The 14,469-nt window shown below is 37.5% G+C and overlaps 1 protein-coding gene across 1 annotated transcript; it reads left to right on the top strand.

Moving 5' to 3' along the window:
- Window positions 1–4,380: 4,380 nt before the first annotated feature.
- LOC147635446 (putative methyltransferase At1g29790) lies at window positions 4,381–6,063 on the top strand. The gene has a single exon (XM_086802192.1). It carries the CDS (start codon window positions 4,529–4,531, stop codon window positions 5,966–5,968), a length of 1,440 nt encoding a protein of 479 aa, XP_086658318.1. The 5' UTR covers window positions 4,381–4,528; the 3' UTR covers window positions 5,969–6,063.
- Window positions 6,064–14,469: the final 8,406 nt, after the last annotated feature.

The raw sequence follows: 14,469 nt of genomic DNA on the forward strand, positions 1-14,469 counted from the left end.
CGTTGGAAAGGAGTGCTAGTCTAGAGGAGCGACCAGTCGTCGGGGTTTCCATGAGAAGAAGAGTGCGAATTAGTCTGGAGAGACTAGGCGAGTCTCTTGGGTTATGTACCAAGACAGAGAGCTCGGGGGTGATAAAGTTCATCTGGGGGAAAAAGTAAAGACACTATTTCATTCACAATGAGTACCTTCTCTACAAAGGTAGAGTTTACGTACCAACTATGGTGATTTTTGGTGCCAAATTCTTATTGAAAGTCACGATATTCTAAGTGCTGGTCAACCCCATATACAGAAGACCTAGGCACTAGTTAAAAGATAATTTTATTGGCCTAGTTTATTTAAGAATGTCTAGGACTTTGTGCTAAAATGCAAGAAGTGTCAAGTCAACAAACATGAGCACCTCGATGTTGGAGATTTGCTTCATCCATTGGATATTCCCAAAGGGAAATAGGAAAGTATTTCCATGAATTTCATCACAGGTTTACCCAAAATGAATTGAGGGAATGATTTAGTTTGGGTAGTGGTTGTGACAGATTGACCAAGATGGTTAAGTTTATACTTACTAAAAAGAAGGTGAAAACTCCTGAGTTAGATAGGTTGTTTATCGATCATCTCTACAAGCTATATGGCATGCCCGCAGATATAGTTTATGATAGAGATAAGAAGTTCGATATTTATTTTTGCAGGGAAGTCTTCAAAAAGTTGGACACTACTCTGAGTATGAGTACGGCACATCATTTGATGGTCAGATAGAAAAGTGTTGGAAGACGTGCTTTGAGCGTATGTCAGTAAAAATCAATCCAATTGATAAGAGTACCTACCGCATTTGGAGTTTACTTATAATAGTTCATAACATTCGACGACTAGATTTAGCCCACTCATGTTGATGTATGGTCTCCTGTAGGCATAGGACTAGATAAGGAAAAGATTCAATTTGTCAAGGATTTCCTTGAAGACATGCAAGATATGCATGCAGGGAGCAAAAGATAGTATACGTAGTGCACAAGATCGTGCGAAGACGTATGTAGACAAGGGTTGCAGAGAAGAAACCTTTGAAGAAGGTAATTTCATATTTTTGAAAGTCCCTGCGAAATCAGAGACGTTAAAAATGGAAAATTATCAAAAACTTTCACCTAGATATTGCTATCCCTTTAAAATCCCTAAGAAGGTTGATGGATTAGCATATAAACTTGAGTTGCCAAAGAGCTCTCGAGTTCATACTATTTTTCACGTCAGTAGACTATGAAAAACTATTGATCTTCATAAAGTGAACGTAGTTTCTCCCAGTGTTTTGGTGGAGCTTATTTAACCAATGACTCTTCCACATGAACCCGAGAGGATTCTTAAATTTAGAGATCAGAACATGAGGCATATTGTGTACCAAGACGCACTTGTTAAGTGGAAGGATATAGAGGATGAAGTATCCATGTGGGAATCTTGAGTACGCTTACCAAGAACTTTTCAGAGTTTTTTCACGGATGAAAACTCTTCTTAAGGGGGAGGTAATGTCACATACTGAGACTGCATGAGGGCTCGATCGGGCTCTAAGAATGCATGCCGGATAGCAAGCAGTGAGCGAGTTCAAGGTTCAGGGGTGAGACATCCGGGCCGTAGCACCGCGGGCGTTCGAGCAAGTGTGGGTAGCTATGCCACTACATATAACTCAGTGGAATGGGGGACTCCTCATTTTTCTCTATGGCTGGGAGGTGAACTCCTTCTTCCTCTTGGTGTATCTCCCGTGTAGTACAACATTCTAAAATTTATTCATGGTTATGTTTGAGGGACAATGATCAACTTCAAGTCTCATAGTTGTGAACCTCCTGATGTAATGAAATTTAATGTTGTGAATCTTCCCATAACATATGACTCTATTAACATGATGTAATGTAGCTACTTATATAGATACATATTTGCAAAAGCTCACAATTTATGCAGATTATAAGAAAAGCTCGCAGCACGTAGAAAAATAAAACCCTATGAAAAAGTTATATTTACCTATCCTTTATTTGGCTTCACTTATCAATGGGTTAGTGACCATAGAGATTGCAAGCAAGGAAACTTTTTTGCTAAGACCATCTGCCACCCACCACATTCTCTTTCCCATGTCTATGCTTGATTTCAAAGTCAAACTCTTGAAGAGTCTGCATCCATCTTCTTTGGTGTTCATTGAGACCATCTTGAGTGAAGATCCATTTTAAGCTTTTATTATCGGGCCATTAAAGTAAACCTCTATCCTAGAAGATAGTGTCTCCATATGTTTAAGGCATAAACTATTGCTAATAGTTCCAAATAATGGACATCATAATTTTTCTCATGAGTTCTTAGCTTCCTCTCACAAAGACTCATATAATACTACATGTCCTTAGTTCCTGCATAAGAACTCCTCCTATGGCAAATCCGTTGGCATCAATAACTACTTCAAATGTTTACCAAAATATGGTAACTTAATAATAGGGTTGGTTACCAAAGTAGTCTTTAGTTTGTCAAAAGCACTTTGACAGATAGGAGGACATCCACTGAAATGGGATATTCTTTTTCAATAAAGCTATAGCGGAGAAGCTATCTTGGCATATGAGGGTATCAAGATACACTGATACCACCCAAAATTCCCATGACTTCTTTCACTGATTTAGGTTCAAGCCAATTTATTACCGTTTAGACTTTAACGGGGTCTTTGGACATGACAAATCCTAAATATTCAACACGATCTATGGATACATCTACTCTTTTTAGTGAAGAGTTTATGCTTCCTCAAAATTTCCAAGACCTTGTGCAAATGCATTTCATGGTCAGCAGCATTCTTACAATATACTAAAATTTCATCAAAGAAAACAAGGATAAACTCAAGTTTCAGTGTTCTCTAAAGATCTCTTATATAAGGCAATTGAATGTCAAGAGCATTGGTTAACTAGAAAGGCGTAATTGTGTACTTATACTGCCCATATCAAGTATTAAATGTTGTCTATGAAATATCCAAGTCCTTGATTCTGATTTGGTAATACCCTGACTTCATATCAATCTTTGTAAAGATACGGGCACCACACAATCTATCCACAAGGCAATTATATATATATATATATATATATATATATATATGGAAAAGATCGCTTATGTTTGTACCTCACTATGCCCTTTCATTTGAAATTTGAATCGAGCCTCTTCCTTTGCTTATTTATCTTGTCTTCTCCCTCTTTCTTCTTTTCAATTGTTTCACATATATTTGACATGGCGATATTATCTTTCTCTCTCTCATTTCCTCTTTCTTTTCTTTTTCTCTTCTCTTCAAAACTTATCAGTATAATTCCTTATGTTCACTTTCATGCTCTTAACCTATGTACATACATGTTCATATTCTCATCGATGGTTGGGTAAATAGCATGAAAGTCGATGTGGAGAGCCAAGCTATAGATGTAAGGTTTCATGAAAACCATGGCAAGCTCTTTAACCCAATACATTTTACAAGTGTTCTCTAAGGATAGTAGTACTAGTGGAGTTTTTATGTTTCTTTTAGGCTACTTTAAATCTAGTCCAAGTTTTAACCCACTTGGTTATGATTCTATGGAGGTAAGTCTCAAACCACCTTTTTATCCTCATTGAAGTACTCTCATGAAATGTTTTTTTATTGAGGCATCGTATATAATAGAAAGGGAAACTACTTCTTGTCAAATTGAGCATTTCCATGCCCCTCAAAATGATGCTATAAAGTGACCAAGCCCTCACTCAGCACACGTCATTTTTTTTAAATTGGTTTTTTGTTCAATAGAAATGAAGATTCCTACACTAAAAAAGTGACCTTAGTGACTTCTTATCGTAATAACAAATGAATATTAGCAATTTAGAACAGCTGTCATGGAGTTTTTTTCTTCAAGAAGTTGTGTTGTATTCTCTAGAGAAATGCATGTTGAGTGAGATGTTATGAAGCCTTGGTCAATTTATAGACTTAATTGAGTGGTGTGGAAATGTCTGATTGAGAGCAATCATTTTTCCCTAAACTTGTTATTGATGTGGACGAAAGCCTTTGTAAGGAAAGTAGGGATCGAGAAAAGACGGGTTCTCTTTATCGTGTTTAAAAATCAGCCTCATCTTGAGAGGAGAAGGAAAAAAGGTGCCTCCAAATTATCAAAAAATAGTAGTAAATAGTATAATGATGAAGAAAATGCTTGTGTGAAGAAGTCAAGATGAGATATAAAATCAAAAAGTTTGGGAATTTTTTTGCAAACCCCTTTTAAAAAAAAGACACTTTTATATACTATAGGGGTAGTGAGAGGTACCAAAAGGGTCCTAATAAGGAGGTGGACCAAGTGGGGCAAGAGTTGGAGGCATGATGGGAGGAAGGGATTATTTTATAACTGGGAGTAGAGTGAATGTGGGACGTGCAGAGAGAATGTCCTTAAATTAGGTTTGAGATATGGCGAGCACGAGCATATGCGCAGCCCTTCAAGAAGCTCTCTGCTTGCTTTCTTCTTCATTTGCTTGCTTGCTTTCTTCTTCTTCAATGTAACTCGCATACCTCTGCCTCTCCCACCTCAAAATGGGTTCTGAGGAGTCCTACAAATCTAGGGAATCCAACCGCAAGCTTAGAAGATTACCTCCAACTCTTTTATTAATCTTCACTTTCTTAGCCACTAATCTCCTCACTTACTTCTTCTGCAGCAGCAACCCCAACAACGTCATTAGCAGTGATCCAACCAATGATCATCCAGACGTGCAGCCCCTGTCGGAGCTTGTAGCCAGCCTTGTTGCACAGCTTAACCGCACTGAATTTGATATACAGAGGACCCAACAAGAGCTTTTGGAGGTGAGGGCTGAACTGGGAGCCTCTAGGAGGGAATTCTCCAAGGTCTTCCTTGGTGCACTGTCTCGGAACATGGAGATGATCAATGCATCTACCCGAGTACTGAAAAGCATGGCAGAAAGAGTGGAAAACATGAAGGCAGGCAAGAGTAGTAGGGATGAGGCAGACCCTTGGGCAAAATGGTCAAGCTGGATGAGACAAGAAGATGAAGTTATGAGCAAAGAGCTACTAGAATTCTCTGCATTAAGGCCACTGCCCCTTGGATACAATCCAGGTCAAGGATCAGACACCTTAATCTCTTCAGTAGGCCATGCTTGTGCCTTGCAAGAGGAGGATTTGAAGAGATTTATGGAGTATGAAGTTGGAGGGCAGTGCCCAGATGATCAGAACTTAGCACAGAGATTGATACTCCATGGTTGTGAGCCCCTTCCAAGAAGAAGATGCTTTGCCCATATACCCCTCAATTTCACTGAACCTTACCCTATCCCTAAGAGCTATTGGACAATGCCACATGATAATAGTATCCTATGGTCACCCTACACTTGCAGAAGCTTCGAATGCTTGAATGATAGGAAGAAATTGAAGGTGTTTGATGACTGCAATGATTGCTTTGATCTCCATGGCAAGGAGATAGAGAGGTGGGAGAAGCATGGGAGGGAGTTAGATTTCTCAATAGAGGAAGCAATAGGCCACAAAATTGACACAATAAGGATAGGTTTGGACATTGGGGGTGGGGCTGCAAGCTTTGCAGTTAGGATGAAAGAGAGGGGCATAACCATAGTCACCACAAGCATGAACCTTAATGGGCCATTTAATAATTTCATAGCTCTGAGAGGGGTGGTACCCTTATACACAACCATCTCTCAGAGGCTGCCCTTCTTTGATAATGCACTTGATATTGTGCATTCTATGCATGTGCTTAGCCATTGGATACCTTTGGAGACCTTCGAGTTCTTGCTGTTTGACATTGATAGGGTGCTGAGGCCAGGTGGAGTGTTCTGGTTGGACCGATTTTTTTGCAAGAAGACACAATTGGAGGGCGTGTTTGTGCCCATGATAAAAAGCTTGGGGTACAGGAAGCACAGGTGGGTGACTGGGCCTAAGCTGGACCGTGAAAGGGAAGAGATGATCTACCTGTCTGCTGTGCTGGAAAAGCCCATGGCACGCTCTTTCTGAATCTGCTGCTTATCAATTTTTTGTGCTTTAGCCATAGCCAGCAGATTTCATTGATTTTTCAATGCCAATACCTTCTCATGAAAATTTTTTGATCTTTTCACTTTGCGTTTGTGAAGTAATGGTTGATTTTATCCCCCTCCCCCAAGGTGAAGTTAATACCTACATGCATAACATAATAGGCACACCTACATGCATACATAATACATCACATGCATGCATACATAAGATAATAGGCATACCTACATGCATGCATGCATGCAAACATACACCTACAACAACATATACAAAGGGGGTGAGATTATATGAGGTTTTTAGTGAAAACCACTAATGTGAGTATTATGCTTAGTATGCATGATGATTAGAAATTTATTATGCTTAGTAAGCATGATGATTATAAGTGTATTTTGTGATGAATCACCTGTATATTATCATCATGCTTAGTAAGCATGATGATTATAAGTGTATTTTGTGATGAATCACCTGTATATTATCTTGTATTTAAAGAACTATGTGATACATTTTTGGGATGGATTGATCAAGGGATAGGGTTACTACTCATATTGTTCATGCATGGCATTACATAGTTCAGTAGTTGGACACCATCAATCCCAAAGAAAAAGGTTATTAAGAGTGCTCGGGACCAAAATACAAGTGAGCGAGTGTGCACATATTTGGTTATTGGTGGCAACAATGCATGGTTCTAGATCTAGTCTAGCCTATGTGAGGACTATAAAACCCCCAGTAGTTGCCAAGCATGTAACACGTAGTCATTCACAAAAAGATGGTCTATGGTTTTTGTTTAGTTCATTATACTTACCTTGTGTTCTATGCCTTTGTTTGTGTGGTACTAGTAGTCACTGACAAACAAGATGGTCTATTTAGGTTAACTAAGCCTTTGTTTGTGTGTATTTTGTACTCTCAATGCATGTTGTATTAGGCCCCCTTGCTTGAACCTTCACCATGAACAAACCCTAACATGTAACCTTCAAGCTCATGGATAACTAGAAGACAATCAAAGATAGTAAAGACCAAGATCCAAATAACATGGCATGACACTCATGTGGCCACACATTATATATCAATCAACCTTCAGGTGCCCTAAATGTGAACAAATGAGTCCAAATTTTATATATTGCTTCTTAATTTGTCCCTTTGTGCATGCACCAATAGGCCCTCTCTTTGCCTGCTTCGCCTAGCCTATGAACCTAGTATTACTTTGCCTTGTAGCCTTTAACCACTATAACCATGGTTGTGATATGGGTGATGGTACACACTATCTCATGCCACCATGGATATTGTTGTTCTCCTTGATCTTTTTTGCTAATTTATATCTTGGCCACCTTGATCCACCAATCCTTGCCCAAAGCATTACTTTCTTGCCCTTCATCCAGTTGATCCTTAGCATTTCAACCATTAATTAATTAGGGCCATGACATTCTCCCCCCTTAACAAGATTCATCAAACTCAAAATGTAATGCTACCTTTTCCAAGATATAGCTTCTCGAGTTTCCCCTATAAACCATGGGACAACACCTCACCAATTTATGTCCCTGTCTCATAGTATGAACTTGTTTCTATTCCATATATGTCACTTTCATATCTCCAGAATCTATCTTGAGCTTCAACAGCTTCTTATTTCCTTTCACAAGTAATTAGAACAAATGCATCATGTACTATGTAGTCTACACACATCTATGGGTTGTTTCCCCACCCGTGGGGAAATGTCATGTACTATGTAGTCTACACACATCTATGGGTTGTTTCCCCACCCGTGGGGAAGCAAATGTCATGTACTATGTAGTCTACACACATCTTGGTGTTGTTCCTCCACCTGTGGGGATACCAAATATCATGCCCCCCTTGCCTAAACCTTCATCATGAACAAACCCTAACATGCAACCTTGAAGCTCATGCATACCTTGTGAAGAGATAGCAAAGACCAAAGCGATCTCCAACCCAAATAGCATGACATGAACCACATTAACCTCCCAACCATTACATACCAATCATCCTACGGATGCCCTAGATGTGAACAAATAAGCCCAAAGCTTATCTTTTTCTCATTGATGAGTCCCCTACTTATCTTTTTCTCATTGATCAGTTCCCTACTTATATCAATAGGCTCTCTCGTGCTTATTTGGTCTAAACTAAGAATCTCCTTTGAACCTAATATTTCTCCTCAGACTGGTGTTCACACATGTGATGTAGGTGATGGTACACACTCTCTCATGCTACCATGGGTGTTGTTGCCCTCCTTATCCTCGAGTTCTTTGATTTATCTCTTGGCCTTGATCTACTGATCCTTTCCTTCTCTTGACCTTGATCCACTTAATCCTTGCCATTTTAACCATCAATTAATGCCTATTATGTTATGTATGTATGTATGCATGCACGCATGTATTTCCAAATAAAAGGCCTCAACACCCTAGAACTCAATCTCACTAATATCAAAGCAACATGAATTTTAAAAAGCTTATTACTTCAAAATTAGTTGAAAGAAGTACATGCCACTGTGCTATGAGTTTACTAAAAGGTTTTAAACAATCTCAAGTTTCCCCACTAGTCATGATTTCTTGGATCAAGTTGTGGTATATGCATTGTTTAGTATATTGGATTTAAAGTTTAGCGATCATCAAGTTTAGTATATTGGATTTAAAGTCATCAAGTTTAGTATATTGGATTTAAAGTTCAGCTATCATCAAATCTTTGATTCACTGCAATGACACTCTGAATATATTTTTTTAAATGTGTCTTTGTGCTCAAGTTCCGCTTGGAACCCTTTGGATAACCCCCATTTTTCATGCATAATTTGGGATGCTCATTATCATCTTCACGAATCACTGCAATAACATTCTGAAGACATCCTTTTGAACATGTTTTTGTGCTCAAGTTCCCCTAGGTGCCCTTTGGATAGCCCCCATTTTTCATGCATAATTTGGGAAGTTCATTACCATCTGAAGTCATGAATGGAATTCTTATCTTCTACAAGTTGTCAATATAACCGCCATGTCAATCTAGAGAACATCATGTGTCTAAACCATAAAAAGTGGGTTAGACTATTCAAAGAATATGTTTTATGTGGTAAAGTTTTCCTTCATAGAATTATTATTGTAGCACATGTGAAAGACATGGATGGATGCTCTGGGGGTGCACCTTCTGAAAACCATGACGTGCGTTCAAAGGCATATTAAAAAACCCCCTATGTGTAACCCCTTTTTCCCTGTTTTAAAATATATCCCTTCCATGAGTCCAAAATTTAAAAAGTTTGCATTTTTTGCTAGAAAAAAACAAGGGATTACACTCCTCATGAGCAACCGTTGTGCACATATGCCCTTAATTAATTAGGCAATTCTAAGATATTCTCTCACTAAAAAATTACATGATTAATTATAGTAGATTTTTAATTAAAAACATTTATTCGAAAGCCATTCTAAGGGTCTCATCCTTAGATAATAACCATTTTTATGTATAAACTATTAAGCTAATTCACATGTGTACTAATGTTTATCTCTTTATAAAATTTTTGGATTAACCTTAGGTTGATTTACTAATTAATTTTCCTCTAGTGTTATAGGACTATGGTACATGGAGATTATTACACAAATTAAATAATAAAAGAAGTAAACCATAACATCATAGCATAAATCAAGAGCATGAAAATCAAACACAAGATTGAGTGCAATCTCCCCCCCCCCCCCCCCCCCCCCCCCCCCCCGATGTGTGTGGCTCCATTCCCACACACGGTATTTAAATCATATTAATAAATTTAGCCCTTGGAGCCATAAATAGAATAGCTCTTCCAAAATTGGGTTTTTTAATAAAATTAAACCTTAGTCCAATGCTTTTAAAGCATCTCATCAAAAATAAACCTTGCCCAACATACGTACAGTGGGCCAAACCATACAAAATTAAATGTTTAGCACACATGTGCTTGGCTAGATAATCTCGTCCAATGTCCACCTTGGTTGTCTCAAACTCATGATCTATACTCAACATAATGCACGATGTTAGATCACAATTACTTTGGAATCACTCACAAAAATAATTCTAACAAATGGAAATCATTCACTACCATGCTTCACACATGAACCATGTGTGTCACACATAATTAATTGGATTCACTCCCATGATAAAATATTCTGAAAAATCTCACTCCCATGATAGACCTCTCGTTTGAGAAAGCAACCGTCCTCAGTTGTAACTATCAGCACACACGAGTGATCAAACACATTAATTGTTTCCACATTGGAATCACTCACAATGTTATTATGTATTTAAGTGGATTCACTCCCACATGTCCTCACACCCATCACATGTGTCTTAAAGTTGATTGGATACACTCACGATCAAATTCATCGAACCTTTACACACGTGTCTTAGAGTTGATCGGACTCACTCACAATCAAACTCCTACATTGGATTCACTCACAATGTTTTCATACGCATCACACGTATTAACAGAGTACACCACACGTTTCACACATGTCACAGACTGGTTGGATTCACTCACAACCAACTAGGGTCACCCTCATCAAGAATTAATATAAAAGAGTTGATTGGATTCACTCACAATCAAACTCACATTTCTTACATGCATCACACATGTCACAGTTGGTTGGATTTCACTCACAACCAAATTAATCACACTTGGGTCACCCAAGATATTCTTTTTACTTATTGGATCACCTAATAATTAATTACCATAACATTCCCTCTTGTTTGGGTTGCAATTGACCTCAGTTGCATATTTAATTAGCAAGTGAAGACAGTCATAATATAAATCCTTCTTCACAGATAGAATCCCTCTCAACACTAGATTATGATAAGTTATCCATCACAGATAAATATCACTTAGATTATCCGTCTCACGGACATCAAAAGATTATCTTTCACATACACCAATATAAGTATCTTTCACAGACACACTAACACAAGTATCTCTCACAGACACCTGGTTAACCTTATATTGAAAAAAAAAAAAGAATAATTTGAAAAAAGTGTTTTAAATGAGGTGTTAAGGTTTAAAAGTTAAATGTGAAATAACAATAAGTTACATACATTCTTCGGTGATCAATCAAAAAACATATGTGCATCATTGTTAGTTTACTCAAGTCTTGATTAGTGAATGATCTAATATGTATTTTCTTTCGCGTATAGAAAGTACATATCAATCATTGCAATATCTTGACCATTATATTTGAATTTAACTATAGTTTTTTAATAATAATAATAAATTAAACAATGCATAAGTATGAGTTTTAGGCTTACCTCTCTAGTGATAGAAATCATGATTGTGAATACTCTCTTGTTTAGGTTGGTTGCCTCTGTCTTTGCCTTCAACAATGTTCACGATCGCAACTCGATTCTTTTTCTTTTCTGGACACTCATATGCATAATGCCCTTCTTTGTCACACTCATATGCATAATGCCCTTCTTTGTCACATCTCTAGCATGTAATCACATGTGATTTTTGATTTCCATTATTGGTCTTCTTTGCAGTTTCAATTTTCTTTCCATTCACTTGTGGACCATTGTGCTTCTCCGCTTTATCTTTGTGTTGAAGCTTTTCAAAATGTGTAGATCGAGAGAGGACTGAGGAATATGAGAATCTGTCACTGTAGTGTCCCTCGGAGTTCCATTTTTCTTCTCGCAATTTGTTGCTAAAGAGATGGCATTGTTAAGAAAATGAGGAGGAAACATGTTCACTTCTACTCTAATAACTGACTTCAGTCCTGCTATGCACTTTCACCTTTCCTCTTTTTCACGCACTTTCTCTATAGCTTGAAGTTACAATAAAGTTTGCCAGAATCTGTCAATATAGGCTGATATGTTCTTCTTTTCGAGCTATTTGAAAATATCCCATCGCTGTCTGGCTTTACTCTTATAGGACGGAGGTAAGAAATCCTTCTTGATCAGCTTTTGGAATTCCTTCCATGACTTTGGTTTGCGTTTGCCCTATCTAATAACATTCCACCAAAGAGCTGCACTATCTACCAAATGATTAGTAGCACATTTAACCTTATCCTTCTCAGAAAATTTTTCCCAAAAAAATAACCATCAAGCTGGCTCAACCATGCAAGCACAACGTGTGCATCCTTTTTGTCATCATAATCCTAAAAAGTAAAAGCCTTTCTGTTGATCTTGTGTCCCTTTCGAGACTCTTGAGCTTTGAGAGTATCTTGCAAAGTCCTTTGAATAGGGTCATCGTCAGAATCCAAAGAATTAGTTTCGAAATACGCACGCCTTCGCTTTTTGCGAGTAAATTTTCATTCAAAATCTTCTCTATGCCTCTTCTCATTCAACAACTGATCTTGAAGTGCGTTTACTTGATTTTGGATAGTAGGTGGTTGTGCATAGATTTCCATTGTAGAAGAAACAAGTAAAATATTATGGAAATGCATAAATAAAATAGAAAAGATAGCAAACTTATCTGACTCTGATGTATTTCGAAAGAAGGGTTATCGAAGTACTCGATGTCGATGGCATCCCATGAAGAATAAAAATGATAATCCAATTATTGCCTTGATGTCGACAACACACTCAAGACATAACTCATTGTCGTTAGAATAGTCTTCAAAAGAGTCGGGAAAAAAATGTTGAAGAAGAATACCCAGTTGGTCACTTGCTGAATTTCTTTTGTAAGAGTAATTTTGTAAGGTTCTCTCTGGATTTTTCACGTGACTCTCCCAAGCTTGTGAGAGACATAAGCTTTAAAAACCAAAAGTAACTTTAAGCTTTTGAAAGTTTAAAAGGGCAACCTTTAAGGTTCACTATTTAAGGTTTAAAGTTTATATATATATATATATATATATATATATATATATATATATATATAAAGAAGGTCTTTTCTACATGGAGCAGTAGTGAACCACCGCGATTTAGAAAGAAGGGAAGAAAAAAAAATTAATAAAATAATAACAGTTTTATAAAGCTTAAATTATATTAAAGCTTTATAAAATAGCCCCTCTCTTGGTGTGCGCTCGTAGCCTGTGCAGGAAGAAAATGATCCTCATCAGCGCACGGCGCAAACTGAAGGGAGGGAGGGAGGAGGAACCAACGCCGCCATCGCCAAATTGGAGAAAGAGGATGAGAAGAAAAAAAAACATTAATTGGGAAACACATATATATATATATATAATTCTTGGCTTTTTAAGAAAAACTAAACCACTACCGCAGTATTATTTTTGAAGAACAGGAGCAGCAATTTTAAGAGCCCTCCAATATGGAAATTGACCCATGAAGCAAGGTTAGCAATTCTGAGATGAGACCCACAATCTCCTCCTCCTCAAGAGAGCTGATTTCATCAATAAGGATAGATTATGGAGAGGATTTGAATTGAGCAAGGTGGTTTTGGGAGAAGAAGGGTGGTTTTGGGAATTCTATGATGGTTTTCTTCAAAAGGGTGGCTTTCTTCCTACCCCTTGATCCAAATCTACCCCTTAAAAGGGTGGCTTTCTTCCTACCCCTTGATCCAAATCTACCCCTTGATCCAAATCTTGATCTAATGATCCTCAAAATTCACATAACCATACCTTCTTTTGCCCAAAGCTCTTCCACACCTTCTTTTCTTTACCTCTTGGATTTTTGAATGAATTGTGTCCTTGTCCAAAGCCTTTGTACCCTTGTTGGAGATTTAACTCTTCCCGTGCAAGTATTTTGAATTTGTTGAAAAGCCTTCAAATTTGCTCCAAGTCAATAACCTTTGAGTAAAAATCAATTTCTTGATTTTTCTTCAACTCTCCATGACCTAAATTCAATTCTTAAATTGCCGTGCTCTAATACCATTGTTACAGGACCATGGTACATGTGGAGATTAGATTATTCCACAAATTAAATAATAAAAGAAGTAAACCATAACATCATATCATAAATCAAGAGCATGAAAATCAAAGAACACAAGATTGGGTGCAATCTCCCCCCCTACATGTGTGGCTCTACTCCCACACACGGTATTTAAATCATATTAAAATTTAGCCTTTGGAACCATAAATAACATAGCTTTTCCAAAATCGAGCTTTTTTATAAAATTGAACCTTAGTCCAATGCTTTTAAAGCATCTCATAAAAAATAAACCTTGCCCAACATACGTACAATGGGCCAAACCATACAAAATTAAATGTTTAGCACACATGTGCTTGGCTAGATAATCTCTTCCAATGTCCACCTTAGTTGTCTTGAACTCATGATCTATACTCAACATGATCCACGATGTTAGATCACAATTACTTTGGAATCACTCACAAAAATAATTCTAACAAATGGAAATCATTCACTACCATGCTTCACATATGAACCATGCGTCACACATAATTAATTGGATTCACTCCCATGATAAAATATTCTGAAAAATCTCACTCCCGTGATAGTCCTCCCGTTTGAGAAAGCAACCGTCCTCGGTTGTAACTATCAGCACACACGAGTGATCAAACACATTAATTGTTCCCACATTGGAATCACTCACAATGTTATTATGTTTTTAAGTGGATTCACTCCCACATGTC

Source organism: Cibotium barometz, chromosome 9 (assembly GCF_041138505.1).
Source record: "Cibotium barometz isolate CiBa-2024 chromosome 9, ASM4113850v1, whole genome shotgun sequence".
NCBI lineage: Eukaryota > Viridiplantae > Streptophyta > Polypodiopsida > Cyatheales > Cibotiaceae > Cibotium > Cibotium barometz.

Coding starts and splice junctions, on each gene's coding strand:
- LOC147635446 (XM_086802192.1), top strand. CDS start 4,529: ATGGGTTCTGAGGAGTCCTACAAATCTAGGGAATCCAACCGCAAGCTT.